Source organism: Erythrolamprus reginae, chromosome 3, assembly GCF_031021105.1.
Source record: "Erythrolamprus reginae isolate rEryReg1 chromosome 3, rEryReg1.hap1, whole genome shotgun sequence".
Classification (NCBI taxonomy): Eukaryota; Metazoa; Chordata; class Lepidosauria; order Squamata; family Dipsadidae; genus Erythrolamprus; species Erythrolamprus reginae.
Window position 1 is genome coordinate 235,373,301 of NC_091952.1, and position 19,479 is coordinate 235,392,779.

At 38.0% G+C, this 19,479-nt stretch overlaps 1 protein-coding gene across 1 annotated transcript in view; it reads right to left on the reverse strand.

Moving 5' to 3' along the window:
• CSMD3 (CUB and Sushi multiple domains 3) overlaps positions 1-19,479 on the reverse strand; it is a 615,639-nt gene that overhangs the window by 94,868 nt on the left and 501,292 nt on the right. Inside the window, 6 exon segments of the mRNA XM_070748648.1 lie at positions 2,695-2,868; positions 4,089-4,262; positions 10,209-10,382; positions 12,178-12,372; positions 16,186-16,216; positions 16,218-16,372. Coding sequence (XP_070604749.1) covers positions 2,695-2,868; positions 4,089-4,262; positions 10,209-10,382; positions 12,178-12,372; positions 16,186-16,216; positions 16,218-16,372 — 903 coding nt within the window.

Sequence of the window (19,479 nt, forward strand, 5' to 3'; positions counted from 1 at the left end):
AGACTTATATGTCACCAGGAGGGTGGGGTGGGTTGAGGATTTTAGAGATGCTTAGGTGGGGCACAGGCAATAAAAGGTTGTGATCCACTGGTCTAAAACATGTTTCTCCATTTCCTCATCCAGGTAAATATAACCTGCCATTTTAATATTTAATATTTCCTGCAATATTTCATTCCTCTAGGAGAGGGTAGGTGCTAACTTATTACAATGCATGGGGTTGGTTTTTTAAAGAGAACTTTACAAAGAACGAGAACATCTATAGAATTTGTGTAGCTCCAAACATACAAACAAAAATCTGTGAAAGAGAAGATCAATGTATCAAGACAAACAAATTTCAAAATACATTGAACCTGGTTTTATGCATTGTTTCATGCGTCAATCATTGTGGAATGTCTGTTACCCACACACAGAAATACCCCTACAAAGGTAATTTACCAATAAAAAGTTATTTAAATCTGAGATATTCCATAAATACACCCATGATGTTCTCTTGACGATAATACAGGGGCAATATGCTGTAATATTTTTATTTTATAATCTAGCATATGACCCTGGATTTTCTTACTAGAGGTAGTCCTCAATTTACAACTAATTACATAATAACCATTTTAAGTTCTGAAAGTTTGGGCGTGGGGAAAGGGACTTATGACCCAGATTTGAAGTTCTGAAGGCCACCTCTTCTATAGTTGCTTGGCAGTCAAATTGCATTTATACCCTGTTTCCCCGATAGTAAAACACCCCCGATTGTAAGACGTATCAGGGGTTTCAGGGGGGTCGGCTAATATAAGCCGTACCCCGAAAGTAAGACATATGTCTTACTTTCGGGGAAACACGGGGGTATTGCCGCCTCCCTCTCATCTAGCTGCCTTCCTTTTTTAAGCGGGAAGAAGGGCGCGCTTTCGCTGCCTTCTTCTGGGACCGGGGAGGGGAGCTGTGAGGGAGGCGACCTGCTGAGGCCCAGCCCGCCGGGGAGTTTGGCTGACGGAGGGACGAAGCCAGACTGCTAAGCTTCGGCTCGTTAGAGGGAGCTGTCGGCCGGAGACGGCGGGGCTTGCTGCAGCGAGCGACCTGCTCCTGCCTTCGCTTTCGCCTCCTCGAGAGCCAGTGAAACTTGCCGGCAGAGCCGAGTTAGCCGCAGGGAGGAAAGAGGCGGCGTCGAGGGGTCACGGCGCAGCCTCTCCGCGGTAGTCGAGGTGGGCGAGGGCCCTGCCTTGGCGGCCGCGGGTTGCCACCGTTATGAACCGGCGGGCTCCTCAGAAATGGCCCTGCAAGGGAAGCTGCCCGGCCAGAGGTAGGAAAGTCCCCACCCATCCGGGGCGCTTCCTTCCCATTGGCGCTCTCTTCAGATAGTCCTCCCCTCGCTCTGGGTGAGCAGCGCGGTGTGGCGGCGGTGATGGAGGAGGAGGAAGAGGAGGAGAACGAGGGCGGCTGTCGCCCTTGAGGAGGCTGCCCTGGAGCCCTGAGGTTGAACTTGGAAAAGGGCTCACGAGGCTCCTGTCCCGCGGCTGCCCTTCTGGACTCTGGGGAGATGCCGCCTTCGGGAACGCGACCCTTTCAATTTTTTTCCAATATAAGACATACCCTGAAAGTAATACGTAGTGGGGCTTTTGGGGATAAAAAGAAAGTAAGACACTGTCTTACTTTCGGGGAAACACGGTAGCTATTTGCAGTGCTCCATGGTTACGTGACAGCATATAACCTTTCTGGTGGCAAATTGCACTTATTTCCTTGTTGTTGCAAAAAAACTGTCTGATACCAAAAATGGTGAGCTACTTAACAAGTTAATTAAAATGGTGAGCTCAATTATGGTCATAAATTGAAGACTGTCTGTATATATTAATCAAATACAATTGTGCTAATGCTGGATTAAATGGATAGAAGAAAATAGCTACAGTTTTGGAATGAAAGTTACTTGGTGCTCTCTTGACCGACTGACTGACCGACCGACCTACCTACCTACCTACCTACCTACCTACCTACCTACCCTAATCTAATCTAATCTAATCTAATCTAATCTAATCTAATCTATCTATCTATCTATCTATCTATCTATCTATCTATCTATCTATCTATCTATCTATCTATCTATCTATCTATCTATCTTGACTTCTATGCTGCCCAATCATGAAGGACTCAGGGTGGCTTACAACAGTATAAATTACAAAAAACAATAAAAGAAGTCAAATATAGAATCTAAACTATAAAATTTTAATTAAAAGCCATAATAAACTAAAATGTTAACATGCACACATGACATTCATACAATTTGGCCATGATAGTGGTTGATTCATGACTTCCAGGCCTGCCGGCAAAGCAGGTCTTCATGGCCTTACGCAAAGCTAATAGGGTAGGAACAGTACGAACATCGGTGGGGAGTTAATTCCGTTGCAGACATTTCTTTATCTAAATTAGGTAATGTTACCCAGTTTGAGTAATGGAACATCTTCAAGAAAATAAAAAAGTTCAGAGAGTACTAAGGACCTCTGAAGAGTCATAGCTAGCATTTTGATATGTCCATATTAGCTGCAGACATTTCTATAAATAAAAAAGAATTTGAACAGAAGACTAAGAATCAAAATATCCAAAGTACAATTCCATTTGATGTTGTCTAAGTGGAATCTTAATAGCATAGTCCCTATCATTAAAATAACCATTTCTTTGATATCTCATCTATAAACTTCCCCCAAACCTTACCTTTGCATATAGGTGGCGGTTGACTCCACTGCCTATTTGCCTGGCACTGGGCTTTTGTTGGTCCTTGCATAACATAGCCAGTATTACAGGAGAATGTCACAACATCATTGAAATTGAAACCATTCCCACTTGTTCGTCCATAAATTGGGCTTCCTGGATGACCACAACTGACAGCTAATATCAGAAGAAGAAAGAAAGAATATGGTTATAATTAGATAACATAGCTAACAATATTAATCTCTTACTTTGTGCAATATTTTAGAGATGACACGGGTGATTCTGCACAGAAAAGAGAAAATATTGCATGACAAAACAATGGTGTTGTCAGGATTCACACCCATATCCTTACTACTTCCAATTCATTAATGTCCTAACTTGTAAGTACTTGTAAATGTATCTTATATTTCAGAATGTTGAATACTGATCATAGAAAAGCTAAGACAGACAGAAGAAAGAGGAAGGTGAATGGGACAACAGAATATTTTGTTGCAGATTCTATTTTTATAAATTAAGTTTGTTTTCTCATTAGTGATCAGCAAAATAGTAAATATTAACATAATGCTTTTATATTTTCTTTACAGTCCAGTGATAATCAGAATCACAAATACATTTAAATTAAATATATCCTAAAAGTCAATTTAGAAATATATCTACTAATTCTGCATGTCAGAAAATATCCTGGGGAAGAAAGGTTAGGTTTTATTCACAACATATGTTCGCTTTATATGTCTTAAACGCAATAAAATAATGTTTAATGAATCTAATAATAGATTGAAAAAAGAAGAAAAAAACCTCTTGTTATAACCTATTGATATGAATACTTTAATATTATTGAAGCTTTCACATGTTTATTCCTGCTTGACCTGAATGTAAAATTCTAATGGCTACATCATTGATTATATTTATTTTTCATTTTATTTATTTTTCAAGAAACATGTACTGAATTGATTGATATAAGAAGATTTGTACCCAGAATTCTATACAAATTATAGCAATATATAATACAGTATTTTAATGGGATTTCATTATAAAATTAAATATTAATAAATAAAATATGTAAAATAATATTCTGTGCAATTCTAAATTTAAAAAAAAAGTATTATTTTTTGCTTTCAGTGTAGCATTGCTTTTTACAAGATACTGAGATAGATACAAATGTGCTGCAATCCTATTCTTCTTACTATGAATTCTTGGCATCATTGATTTATTATATGTCATCAAGACAATGTCCACTCTTAGCAATTGCATGAATAGATTTTCTCCAGGAGAATCTGTCTCCAGAATTTGTCCTTTCTAAACACTACAGTCCTAATTTAGTTGAACAAGAGAATTCTAACTGTCTTAGAAATACCAGATATCATAAAGCACACGATAATCTTTGTTTTGTTACTTACGCACACAGGATGGAAGCTGACCAGACCAGTTGTGATCTTGCTGGCATATCCGTACAGAAGAACCAATGAGACGAAAGCCAGGGCTGCACTGATATACAACAGTATCTCTATATCCATAATTTTCACCAATCACCTGACCATTAACGATAAGCTCTGGAATTCCACAATGACCCGCTAAAATAAAGCACAGAAATTGGTACAGCAATGGTTAAAAATGGGGACATCATTCTTTTTCTTCTACCAATATGATTAATATTATTCTTTTGTATTTACTGTTTGGATAATATTTTTTTATATTTTATCTTTTCTCCCAAGCAGCTCGTATCTTCATTGAATAAATATTGTGAGAGTCAATGAAATGGTTAAAGTGTTAGATTTTAATGCTACTAAGTAACCTTGAACCAAAGAGCTATCTGTGAAAACTTAACTAGATGGCTATTTCTTCACAATCCCTCTGCAGCCTTTTTTTTTATCATAATAGCACAGAACTGGTAAAAAAAAAATGTTTTCCAACAAATAATTCAGACACTATACTTCAACATCTTCCTTGGTCGCATTAAATGTCAATCATTCCTACCTTACTGTACCAGTGTAGAATGTTTTAAATAATTCTCCAAAACTGGATCAGGACAGAAATATATAAAACTTTTTATTGCCATTCCTGTTGGAATCTTCATTTATATCTGAAGTGGTAGGAGCAAAGGTACCTCCAATTTAATTGTCCCAGAAATAGTTTGCTTATCCTTCATGTATTTTAGCTGTATTCTTAACTGTGTGTGGGTGTGTGAATGTGTGTAGAGGGAGCAATCTACCCACATTTCTTCCATCAATTTACCAGCCACTTATAGTTAAATGTGTTAGAAATGGTCATTGTGGATGCTAACTGTTGTCTCAACTCTTTCACCCACAAACTCAAGTTAATACGCCTACACTAACTACAAGACTGCAATATTAAACCTATAGATTGAGAAAATCCATTTGCACAGATACACAAACCTCAATTCTCTTCATTAGCTAAGTGCTAAAATGCATGATTCCATTTTTCTCCTTTGGAAGAAAAAGATATATGGATTGTGGAAATAAAATAATACAATTTCCGATATGTGAGAGCTCCAATTTACAGTCAATTTCATCTCCAAGGAAACCACTCTATCCCCCCACCCCCAGCTCATCTTCCAGAATGACTGTCTCATTATGCAGTGAACAAGAGGATGCACAGGGATTTTAACAATGATAATATTACAGATAATTGGTAACTCTTTACGCGTAACCATCCCAGAGTGGGTTGTTTAATTCCCTTTCTTTTCAATGAAGGGGAGTAAATTCCGCAGCCCATTTCAAATGCTTCAAGTTCTTCTTTCAATGATGTCTAGGCAATGATGTCTTTGATCATGGGAAGAACAAGAGAACACCCACAACATTAAAATGCTATTAAAACTTGCATGTTTTTTTAGTCCCCCTAAAAATTTAGTCCCCCTAAAAATCTCCCCCTTCTTTACAATGGAAGAAGCTTCTTGGACGAGAAGCAAAATATCTTCAAAGAAAAACCAGAAAGCTCAGTTGCCTCTTGAAAAAAACACCTTAGGGACGTTTTAGTCCCTCTTGTTGTCAACTCTCCTTTGATAATTTTCTTTTCTATTTACATAATTCTTAACCCATTGCAATTCATGCCTAAAAATGAGCCCTAAAATTTTAAACATGTTTGAAAATATGACAGTGATTCAACTATTGTCCATTACAAAGAAATACTTTGAATTTTTTCTTTAGGAAAAGAACAAAAACATTTTTCTTAAGTCCTGCTTAGAATCCACTTCAAACTATTGATTCAATATCAATCCCCACTGAGAACTAGCCTGGGTACTACAATTTTTTTAAAAAAAGACTGTGATGTTGTTGTGGTTGGCTCTGGCCCAGCTCCTGCCCCAGGGAATGTGGAGGTGGATGCAGGGGAAACTTCAACATGTCATAGGCCTGTGTTATTGCTGACAGAGTCAGTTCAGAGTTTAGTTTCCTCGGACGAAGAAGAAGGTAGGAGTGACTTGGAAGAGGAGGGCTTGGCACACAGCCCAGGAAGCCAATCTCCTTTATCTTCCATTGATTCGGATGAAGATGTCTTGGACCCACGTAAGCGCAGAATTATGCGTAGAAGAGACAAGTAAGGACATATTACAGGAGATAAGAGAGGCCACCTGTGTTTGGGTGGGGCTCCAGTAATTAGGGCATTTAGAAAGGCCAGGAGAGTGGGGCGGTGCAAATATCCACGGGAAGCTGGTTCCATTAATGCTAGTTTTTTTAAATAATAATAGCAGCTGGTTTTATCTTGCGTATTAGCCTAGCTCTAATTGCAAGGCCTAGCAGATTCTTCATATTTTCATGATTCCCTGGTTAATCTCAACTTTCCTATTACATAATGCAGGAAAAATGATACCTGAAAAGATAAACCTGAAAATGTCATCTTTCTTGGCAAGATTCTGATTACATTTCAAGAATTTCATCTGAGAATTGTGATAGTGAAACAGCCTTAGCTTACTGACAAGTTGGGATTTTCCTCTTCCTCTCTACCCCACTCCCACACACCTAGACACTCCTCCTTCAATCAATACCAGCAACCGGTTAGGTCCCACAGAGTTGGTCTCCTTCGGGTCCCGTCAACTAAACAATGTCGCCTAGCTACCCAGCCTGAGGTAGGGGGCAACCCAGGAAGGAGAGTGCGGGAAACATGAAGCAAATTGTCACCTCAGAGAGCGACACTGGTGAGGTTGATGATGATCGTTCAAGACACTCCCACCTGGTTACATGGCCGGCAAGCCACTCCTATCCAGTCACATGACCGGCAAGCCACACCCACAAAATGATCCACATCCACAGTGTGGCAGTAAAACTTTTGGCTGCCCATTACTGGGCAGGGCTGTGAGGGTGGGTCCAACCAGAGGTGGTATATCCTGGTTCATAGAACTTCTCAAAATGGCTTCGGTTTGCCCGAATTGGTCCGAAATGACTTAATGCCACCTCTGGAATTACATCATGTTTTACATATGTTGAAGGCTGCTTGCTGGATGGTATAAGTGTGGTATATAGTGGAGGTAAAAAAAATGTACAAAAACTGGATAATTATATCAAGAATGCTTGCAATTATATCAAGAAAGCTTACAATCATTAGAAATGAACAAAGAAGGAAATAAAGTTTGTTTGGAAAATTGGCCATTCTGACAGGAACATTGTTACAGATATGATTTTATGTACAGGTTTGTATTCAGATGATGTTAGATTGTTGTCTGAGAACCAGAGTGACCTAGAGTAGAGTGTACGATTTAAAAAAGAATATTGATCTGAAAATTAAGGCATCAAAGGCCAAGGTAGTTGTGCTTGACAGGCAAAATGGGATGAATGATTGCACGTTACATAAAATTTAACAAAAAACTAGAACAAACCTATCCATTTGTGTATCTTAGATAGTAGCTTGTTCACAGGGGGAAAATGGCAAAAGGGCTGAAGAAATTTTAAAGCTGGGTAAATGCAATGTTTTGTGAGAAATCAATATTTGTCAGAATAAGCTCCAACAAGCCATATGTAAGAGGATGCTTCTGACCACTTCACTATATGAGAGTGGAGTATGTCAGGAGAAACATCAAATGAAGTTGAGTAAAGTAGGCATCGAAGCATAAGCAGTGGATGGATGCTTCGTGAATTACGTCTGAACAGCAAATGTGAACAAACAGTATGCAAAAAAGGAAGCTGAAGTATTTGATCATATAGAATGAGTGGAGACATAATTGCAAAACAAATATATGACCTAACAGCGATTGAGTCAAGAGGAAGGGACATAAAAATAAAGTGATATTTGGAGAGAATTGTGGAAATGTTGAAAATTGAAAAAGGCAGAGATCAAAAGTCTAAAGAATAAAAAGGATTGCATGGATTAGTGTTTGGGCCTAATAGAAGAAAGAAAATATTTCAATGATTACTGTCTTTTTTTTATAACATTCCAGCAGAAATACATTTGTTATATAGAATGTTCCACTCAGCTTCACCCTCCACCACTCCAAAATACTTAAAACATTTAAGGCAAATAACTAAATGTTGCAAGATCCAATATGGGTTGGTCACCAGGACCAGAAATTATGTTGGAGTCCAATCTTTAGGGAACTTCTTGGTATTCAATTCAATTCAATTCAATTTATTAGATTTGTATGCCGCCCCTCTCTGAAGACTCAGGGCGGCTCACACCAGTAATAAAAACAGTATAACAATGGAACAAATCTAATAATAAAAATTATATAAAAAACCCAACTATTAAAAACCATACAACACATACATACCAAACATAAAATATGAGAAAGCCTGTGGGAGATGTCTTAGTTCCCCCATGCCTGGCGATATAGGTGGGTCTTGAGTAACTTGTGAAAGACAAGGAGGGTGGGGGCTGTTCTAATCTCCGGTGGGAGTTGATTCCAGAGAGCCGGGGCCGCCACAGAGAAGGCTCTTCCCCTGGGGCCCGCCAAATGACATTGTTTGGTTGACGGGACCTTATCGGCTGCTGGGATTCGTGCGGTAGAAGGCGGTTCCGGAGGTATTCTGGTCCAATGCTATCTCTCTAACTTCTCTCTCTCTCTAAATAACTAAATGTATCCACTAGGTTTTGCATCCTGTTTATTGTCCCATATAAAATACTTTCTTAGGCAGTAATTAAATATGTCTGTTAAAGGAATAAGGAGAGTAGCCTTTAAGATTTATTCAAGTACTGGAATATTCTCCTTATGGGAAAGAAACATCCATCTGGCCTTGTTTAGAACTGCAGGGGCAGGACTGAATGAAAGGGTATTTTCGGAACAATAAACAATATTGGAAGAAAACAGTGACAAACACTTCTATATCATCATTAAAAAACAAACAAAAAAATTAAGCAAATAAATAAATAAATAAACCCTACATAAAACCAGCAGATCAGCAGGAACTGATATTTAGTCTTTAACACAGTCTAGAAAAAAAATATCACCAAAGAAGTATACCCACTTTATTTCAAATTCAGATGAATATTTAAAAGTATATTTAAAAGGTGATTCATATTTTGTCTTGCATAGAAAAGTCAAAGCACTGCCAATTAAAATCTAAACTAGCTAAGTTATTTAGCAACAGTCAAGAATGTTAAGTCCTATGTAATTTTTAAACTAAAAATTGCCATGCCACCATTGTAAAATTAATTTAGTAAATAATGTCCATTGAAGAAAGTGGTATTTTACATTCAAAACATACAGTATAAATAAATAAATAATAATTAATTAATAGTAATTTTTAAAAGCACACTATTGATTCAAAAAAATTACAACTTGGTCTCTGGAAAAATGTAATTGCCCTATGATAATCATTTTGCCTTAAATTTTGAGACCACATTTGGAATACTGTGTTCAGTTCTGGAGACCTCACCTACAAAAAGATATTGACAAAATTGAACGGGTCCAAAGACGGGCTACAAGAATGGTGGAAGGTCTTAAGCATAAAACATATCAGGAAAGACTTCATGAACTCAATCTGTATAGTCTGGAGGACAGAAGGAAAAGGGGGGGACATGATCGAAACATTTAAATATGTTAAAGGGTTAAATAAGGTTCAGGAGGGAAGTGTTTTTAATAGGAAAGTGAACACAAGAACAAGGGGACACAATCTGAAGTTAGTTGGGGGAAAGATCAAAAGCAACGTGAGAAAATATTATTTCACTGAAAGAGTAGTAGATCCTTGGAACAAACTTCCAGCAGACGTGGTTGGTAAATCCACAGTAACTGAATTTAAACATGCCTGGGATAAACATATATCCATTGTAAGATAAAATACAGGAAATAGTATAAGGGCAGACTAGATGGACTATGAGGTCTTTTTCTGCCATTAGTCTTCTATGTTTCTAAATGGATGGCATACTTTAACTTTAATTATTGATAACATCATTCAATGAAATTGATTCATCTGCCACATGTTCACAAATCCAAAAGACTCACTAGTGAAATGGAAAGCAAATGCCTCGGGAAATATACTATTCAAGTCTGAATTTTTATAAGGAAATTACACGAGATACTAAAATATATCCAACTCGTTTTTAAAACAAATATATCCAGTGTGTTTCCTTACCTAAGCATCTGGTTTCAGTTCCACTCCATAGTCCAGAAGAGAGGCATTCTCTTACCGCTGAGCCCACCAGCATGAATCCGAGGTCACAGGTAAAGATAGCAGTTGAGCCATATGTAATCTGAGTTCCAATTTTATTCCCATTTGGAGGTGTAGGAAGTTCTCCACAGGAAATGACTTTGAAAAGAAGAAATATACATATTTGAGATATATGTTGCACTCGCACCAACAGCAAAATAAATTAAAAATAAGTTTTTAAAAAGCAGCTATAAAAATGAAAATGTTAAAACCTTTAAGACTGTCTCCTATTAAGACCTACTTGAAGAAAAAATATATAATCTGTATTGTATTTTAAACAGTGGTCATAAGGATGAAAAATGTTGATAAATCCCTTTTTAAAGTGACAATACTGTGCTATGAAATAAATTTTATTCTGTGACTACTGATAGATCTGATTTTGAAAATTACACAGGGAATAAAACTGTTGAATGTGCTTTATTTTAAAGGCATGAGCCTCAAATGATTATGTTGGCTTTATGGAGGCTTCAAGGATATTCTTGTGTAGTTAAAAGTTCTACTGACACAGTCCATGGGATTTTTTTCCCCCAGCACTAATGCCAGGATGGGGATATAAGGCTTATTATCCTCATATGAAAAAGCTTCCATATTGAAAAAGGATGCTAAGATTCAGTTTGCTGGTCTTCAAGATGAACACAAGGATGTTGGAAATAAATTAGTATTGAATATAAGGATCAATAAAAATATAAGAATCAATATGAATGATACCATCAGATGTTAATATTTGCAGTTCAGGATTGAGCGGTAAGATCCTTGGTGCTCTCTGAGCTTGGTTGTTTTCTTGCAGACATTTCACTACCAAACTAGATAACATTATCAGTAAGAGAAAGGAATTGGATTTAATCTCTATTGATATAGTAGTAGTCACTATTGCTCAGAATGTTTTTGGTGCTGTTGTTTACTGATAGCTTGTTTGCCTGAATCAGAAGTTCCTAGATTGGAGTAATTTCTGTTGCTAAGTGGAGACAGTTGCTAAGTGAATTTTGCCTCGTTTTACAACCTTTCTTGTCACAGTTGTTAAGTGAGCAATTGTGCTATTACGTTAATAACATGATTTATTTATTATTTATTTATTATTTAAATTTGTATGCCGCCCCTCTCCGCAGACTTGGGGCGGCTCACAGCAGGATACAACAATTCATGACAAATCTAAATATAATTTAAAATATTTTTAAAAAAGCCATTTACTAAGCAAACATACACACAAACATACCATGCATAAATTGTACATGCCCGGGGGAGGTGATTCAGTTCCCCCATGCCTGACGACAAAGGTGGGTTTTAAGGAGTTTACGAAAGGCAGGGAGAGTAGGGGCAGTTCTAATCTCTGGGGGAGTTGGTTCCAGAGAGTCGGGGCCGCCACAGAGAAGGCTCTTCCCCTGGGGCCCGCCAACCGACATTGTTTAGTTGACGGGACCCGGAGAAGGCCCACTCTGTGGACCTAATCGGTCGCTGGGATTCGTGCGGCAGAAGGCAGTCTCGGAGATAGTCTGGTCCAGTGGCATGAAGGGCTTTAAAGGTCATAACCAACACTTTGATTGCTAAGTGAATCTGGCGTCTCATTTGACTTTGCTTATCAGAAGGTCAAAAATGTGATCACATGAGTCCAGGACATTGCAAGCATCAAAAATAATAGCGAGTTGCCAAGTGTTTGAATTTTGATCAGGTGATCATGGGATGCTGCAATGGTCATAAGGATGAAAAATGTTCATAAATCCCTTTTTCGGTGCCATGTAATTTGAAGTCACTAAATGAACTGTTGTAAATTGAAAATAACATGTTCTTCTTAATTGTAAATTTAGTATTAATCTTGATCTCTGCCTATCTCAATGTTGATTGCTGGTGAGGACGTGTTTGGGATTTGAATACAAAAAACTAATAGTAGAATACTTACTTTGGCAGTATGGTCTCTCGTTTCTCCAGCTCCAAGTTCCATTGGCAAGACATTCAATGGATTCTGGTCCCAATCCATGGTAGCCAGGATCACAGTTAAAAACTACTTTTGTTTTGTATTCGTAGTGAGAACCGTTCACTATTCGCCACCTTCCGTGTTCCAACGTAAATGAATTAATGCTTGGGCAGGTAACAACTTGAAATAGAAATTTTTTAAAAAAGAATATATTTTGAGAGTTCACATCATCGATCTTTATATCAGTTTATGTATTAGGACATGAAACTTAATCTTAATTCATAAATTAAACCATTGCACAGTAATCTGGAGACTGTAGCTAATTCTGCTTTTGCTTCAGTTTATTTTATTATTTTTGGCTGCAGAGAATGTTTGTTTTATTGCTCAAAATAATTAATTAGTGGACCACTTATTAGAGTTTAAACATTTTTATTTATTTGATCAGAATATTCCTGATGTTTGATTTGATGTTCTTTATATAAACATTTCTGGAATTCAGATGATTATCATACATTTTGAAGCAGGATATTAAAATGAGAATTCCTGATTTAACTTTTGACTGCTAAATTATTAATATCAGCAGAATCATATCACTAGGATCTATCCATAATTACTCTTTCTATCAGAAAATGAATATATGTCATAACATTTCCCTCCTAACACTATCCTTGGCTATAGGATGGAAAAACAGATTGCACAAACAAGTGACAAAGCTTGCAACTGTAATTATACCTTATTCTACTATACTTATATATATCTGAATGTATTCAATACTGAAAATGATAAGAGTACTTGGCCATTTTTTAAAAAAAAACCCATCCACTTAGAGCTCTAAAAGATGGCTCACCTCCAATAATTCACATTACACATCTTTTCTAGGTTAAAGGCTTTTTCCTCACTATGTGTTATTGGCTTAATTGCCTTTATGGTGATGCCCGCAGGTGGAGATTTCACAGTTTTTGGTGCACGTTTATGAAACAAGTTCTGCAGCAGATGGCTTAAATAGACCTCAAAGGTCTTTCTTTTTTCTCTGTTATACTTACTTTGATTTTAATTTCCTAATTAGCTATTTGCTTTATCTATTTCTATTCTTCCTTGTCACTATGTCAAATGGTGGCATCCAGATATAAAAGCAAAGAATGGATGGATGATGTCAGGTTGTGTATATGTACATCAGTGAAGGGCTACCAAATTTTTTACTACCACACTGTGGGCATGGCTGATGCATTTTCTTTCAACATCTTTCAGTGCAAATTGGGTGCTCTGGAGTGGAGCTCCATTTCCGTTACCCCACTGCATTCCCCCCCCCCCATCCGGGGAGTAGCCCACCCCTGATGTACATATAGCATAACAAAATCTACACCATTAGTGAATTTTTCTCTTCCTTTATGAATTAAGCAACATTCTCTTCTTATGAAAATACAAATGGAACACTCTTTCAATCATCATTATCATCCTCATTACCATATGCATAGCGTTTGGCAATAATTAACTTCTGTTTTTTCTCATTAAAAGAAAATGGGAGCAAGTTTTGACTTGTCTTATTAAAGTTTGGGGCATAAAACATGCATTTGTATTCAAAGGAGGGCTCTATTTTTTGTTGTGCTTTTGATAAGTATATAGCATCTCCCTCCAGCAATGTTTATTTATTTCCAGTCTGATCATGATGATTTTGAATGTATAAATTCATTAAATGAATAAATAGATTCAGTAAACAAGCCTTCACTGGAAGCTTATTAAAAATATAAGCAAAACCAACCAACAAAAACCTCCAATCTAATATTAAAAAATGACATTTGATAACAATTAGCTTGGAAGAGATTTTACAACGAAACAATGTAAAATATATAAAATTCATATTTCTCAACATTCTCAACATTGAAAAATTATCAAACAGATAGACTTTCCACCGCTTTGAAAAAAAGACCATTAGTAGGAAGTCTATCTGGTAGATGCTAAGCAATTTTCCCAAGTACAGTATTGAAATAAGAAAGTCCTCATCTATCTATCCTGTCCTTTAGCTTCATCAGTATAATGAAGGATTATATTATTATTATTATTATTATTATTTATTCGATTTGTATGCCGCCCCTCTCCGAAGACTCGGGGCGGCTCACAACATGTAACAACAAATCATAAATAATCCAACAGTTTTTAAAATGTTTAAAGATTTAAAAGACCCCATATACTAACAGACATACACACACACATACCATATATAAATTAAACATGCCCAGGGGGAGATGTTTCAATTCCACCATGCCTGACGATTGTCAAGATGTCCACAGAATTTGGAAATAAATACATATTGTGCTTAAACTGCTTAGGAAAATAAATCTTACTTTAAAACTATGTAGTTTATATGAATTAAAGCTGGTTTAAAGCAAGACTACACAGAGTTCAAACTGCAATAAGTCTGGTTCCATCTCTTCTGACTAACATATTTTTTTAAGGCAAAAGATTTTATGAGATGCAGCTGTATAGAATTGTTAGCTAGGAAATATTCTGCCAAATTTATGATTTCTCTCTACAGAGGCAGTTTGGGAGGAAAATTCCCTTGGATTTTTTTAACCCCCAAGTCCAGTATAGGTAGTTCTTATCCCCACTGTAACTTCAAAAGAAAGCTGACACTTCAAAAGATGATACAGCTTAATAGAGTTGGAAGGGACCTTGCATGTGTCACGCTGAAAAATTGCCAGCCCCAGAGACATTCAGTAATGAAAGAGTTAACTGTGTGTGCCTTACTAAGATCCTCCTATTATGATGTAATATCCTGCCAAATCTAACATCATTTCCTTCTTCTTCCTCATCATTCTCCATTCTCTTTTCTATCCTCCATCATGTGAACACGTATTTGTTATGTTGTCCCTCGAGACATGTTTTATTTTTGTTTTTATAATAAAGAAATCTTGTTTTTGAACAAATGACTAGGCTTCTATCTATCACCTCCGCAGGGTTAAGATCTTAACGGATTTTAATCACTCACAAACCGTGACAGTATGTCATCTAGTCCAACCTGCCACCCAAGCAGACCCTACACCAACATCTGACAGATGGCAAAGTCCAGTCTCTTCTTGAAAGCATTCAGAGATAAAACTCCCACAACTTCCAAAGGCAAGCTGTTCAATTGCCTTCCCTGAAATTTCTCCTCCTTTCAAGTTGAATCTCTTCTTGTCCAGTCATTCCTTGTCTGGCCTCCAGTTGCTTTGGGAAATAGCTTGACCCTTTCCTCTCAACAGTGGACCCCTCAAATATTAGAACACTACTATACCCAGCCATACCCAGTGTCTGCAACTGTTAATCATATGTAGGAATTAGGCATGGCTAGTCTAGTGAAGGGAAGGACTAGGGGTGACATGATAATAATACATGATAAACCGGGCAGTCATTATAATGATAAACAGGACAAGCATTAAATGAACATTAAGTGAAGGCAACCTACAATAATATCTGTTCCACATTCATTAAGTTTTTTATTTGACCTTTCCTTGATCTATGACCACAATTGGGACCAGTATTTCCCTTGCTAAGCAAGACAGTAGCAAAGTGAATTGCATTCAATTTTATGACTATTAAGTTGCAGTTGTTCAGTGAATCAGGTGGTCATTAAGCAAATCCAGCTCCCCCCCACTACCTCTGTTCGTCAGAAGCTCCCTGTGAAGGTCAGAAATGATGATCAGGTGTCCTCAGGATGCTGTAACCACCTGAGCCTAAATTCGACCACATAATCATAGGAATGCTACAATAATAAACACTAGTAAGCACGAGAATTTGTCATAAGTCACTTTTTTCAGTTCTGTTGTAGCTTTGAACAGTCACTAATTGAATGGTTGTGAGAGGAGGACTACCTGTACACACTCACTTATGTCTATGGATGCTTCATTCATTACCTGACAATCCTTTACATCTATAATTATTTGGAAAGTGAAATCTAGTAATGATCTTTAACTGTTTAACAATGAAGCAAAGATAATCTTCTTAGGTTATGCTTACCTACACAGCGAGGTGTTTTATTATGGTTGCTCCCATGTGCCATCTGGCTGGCAGGATGCAGTGGTTAGTTCCTTGGAGGAGAGCCGGTAGCCATCATTGCAAAAGTAAGTAACGTACGTGCCTACCAAGTAATCTGTAGTTAATATCCCACCATATAATGGAGCTTTTGGAATTCCGCAGGAGATAGCTGAAACATTAACATAGCCAAGCAAAACATCATTCAACTATACTGGTAAATTAATTTCTATGTATATTATTTCTAATATTTAAAAATAGAACTGTAATTCAAATATGAAAATACGATTTCAGAGTTCTTAAAGTTCTTAAAAGATGCTTGGGAGGATTAGCAAGTTTGCAAGATTTGACTACACTGGGAAATTTGATTTTTATGTTTATTATCTTTAATATTCAGAAATAGAATTGCAATTCAGATATGAAAACATGACTAAAATGTTTGGCAGGACTGCAACATCAAAAAAGAATGCATCAGTCAGACTTGTCTTTTTCACAACTACTTGTCCTTGCAAACGAGTTTCTTATGTGATGGGATGTAGTCTGGATTCTGGGTGGGTGGGTGGCATTGTATTCCAGAGAAGCAAAGTGAGGGTGAACCTTTTTTTCCCTTAGATGCCCACATCCATATTCAATACCTTCCCACATGCCCCCTCCGCACATGCACACCACGACTCTCTACCTCCCCACTTCCAGCAGGCCAAGTACACCTGTTTTCACCCTCCCTAGGTTCCAGAGTCTTCCCTTGCGCTGTGTGAGGATGAAAACACCTTCCCGTCCCTTGAAGGCTTCCAGAGGCTGAAAATCTCCTCTCAGAGCCTCTGCCTGAACCAAATATCAGCTGGCTGGCACACACATGTGTGCTGGAGCTGAGCTAGGGCAATGGCTTGTGTGCTGGTGGATATGGGTTTTGTGTACACCTGTGCCACGTGAGCCATAGGTTCACCATCATGGGTTTAGATAGCTTTGTTGGCAGGAAGAGGGTTAAGACATGTCCTCCCTAAAGATTCTCAAAGTATACTTTTAATTATGCAAGTAATCAGCTTTAGTTTGGCAAAATTTCATCTATGCATGAGGAACAATAAAGGGCTATCAAACTCCTGTGCTGTATGCCCAATGAGGCATGCACTGGTCACACCCATGTCCAGTTGGATGAGATGCAAGTTTGACACCCCTGGTTTAGAAGAAACTCAGCATGTCTTTCTTAGGTATTGGGGCCTGACATCATCGAACTTGCTGAAGTATTCATTATCCCTTTACCATTATCCCTGAAGCCAGAAAAACTCCCAATCAACACAACAGGATTAAGTTCTAACTTTTTTAGTATTCAAGTACTTCGTGTCTTTCTGACTCTATTAGATTTTACCCCCCTTTGGAACTCTTACATTTCAGATTGAAAATTTGTTTTTACTAAACAATATACTAAGTATTATTTATTTACTCATCAAAAGGTTCTAGATATGACTGAGAATATAGCTGCTTTGGGCTTTTGAGCAGAATGGGACCAACCTTTAATGCCTACATGGCATTGGACCAGATTACCTCCGGAACCGCTGCTACCGCACGAATCCCAGCGACCGATAAGGTCCACAGAGTTGGCCTTCTCCGGGTCCCGTCGACTAAACAATGTCGTTTGGCGGGCCCCAGGGGAAGAGCCTTCTCTGTGGCGGCCCCGGCCCTCTGGAACCAACTTCCCCCGGAGATTAGAACTGCTCCCACCCTCCCTGTCTTTCGTAACTACTCAAGACTCATTTATACCGCCAGGCATGGGGGAGTTGAGATAGGCCCTTCCCCCTAGGCCATTACAAGTTATGCATGGTATGTTTGTGTGTATGTTTGGTTTTATAATAGGGGTTTTTAGTTGTTGTTGTTTTATTATTGGATTGTACATGTTGTGTTTATTATTGTTGTTAGCTGCCCCGAATCTACGGAGAGGGGCGGCATACAAATCCAATAAATAATAATAATAATAATAATAATAATAATAATAATAATTATTATTATTATTATTATTATTATTATTATTATTAACTGAAAGAAGAGAACTATCTCAGTACCAATGCAATCTTCCAGAAGTTGAAACTCAAGAAAATGCAAAGGCATCAGGATTGGAAAGAATGAATTTTTTCCCCCTGAACAAGAAAAGTAGAGCAGGTTTTATAATGATGTTTTAGAAGGACTCTCGTTTCACTCCCATAAAGGCTTCAGGTGACTATGTTCAACTGCTTCCTCTTTTTTTATTACAAAGAGCTATTTCAAAAGGATATGCTACTGCAGTTTTTACTAGCTGGCTAATTTAGCAGCATAGCATCACTGCTGGTCTCTGGGCAATGATTTGGTGAATAACACATTCCCCCCCCCCCCCACCATACTTTCTTTTACAAATTATTTGCTCTATTTTCTTACTGGGTTAGACTAGCAGAATATTTCTTGATACCTTTCATTCAAGTAGTTTCTCATAAAGGTTTTCAGCATTCTGTCCAGAAGCATTATTCATTTCACTCAAAAATATGAGGCACTCAAAAATATGAGGCCTCGAACAATACAAACTAAAGACCAAGGTCAGCCTTTTCACTTTCCCATCTCTTTTATAGCTTTGAATTTTATACCTGCCAATCAGCAGTGATAGAATAATTTATTCTAACACTGAAAAGAAACAAAAGAGATTATTTGTTCACGTTTTGAAATGATGCTTCCTTGTCGCTGATGCTTGCTTATTTAATAGGTATGGGTTGTTTTTTAAAAAAATACATTTTGTAATAAGAAATGCAATAGATATGTATGTGTGAAATATCCCCCCCCATGCCCTTGTTAGAGATTTTCCTAAGAGTAAAAATAAAATCCCTGGCTCTTTGTATGCGCATATTTCACAACCAAGTCCAATAAAACAAACTAGTTCAATAAAACTAAAGCAAAAAGGAATTACAGTGATCCCTCGAGTATCGCGAGTGTTCCGTTCCAAGACCCCTCGCGATAATCGATTTTTCGCGATGTAGGGTTGCGGAAGTAGACACCATCTGCACATGCGCACACTTTTTTTCATGGCCGCACATGCGCAGATGGTGGAGTTTGCATGGGCGGCGGGCGGCACCCAGGGAAGGTTCCTTCGGCCGCGCAGCAGCTGATCTGCTCCGCAGCGCGGCAGCAGCGAGGAGCCGAAGATGGGGTTTCCCCGTTGCCCAGGCAATGGGGAAACCCCATCTTCGGCTCCTCGCTGCTGCCGCGCTGCGGAGCAGATCAGCTGCCTGGGCGGCGAGGACTGATGGGTCAAGCGGCAAGCGA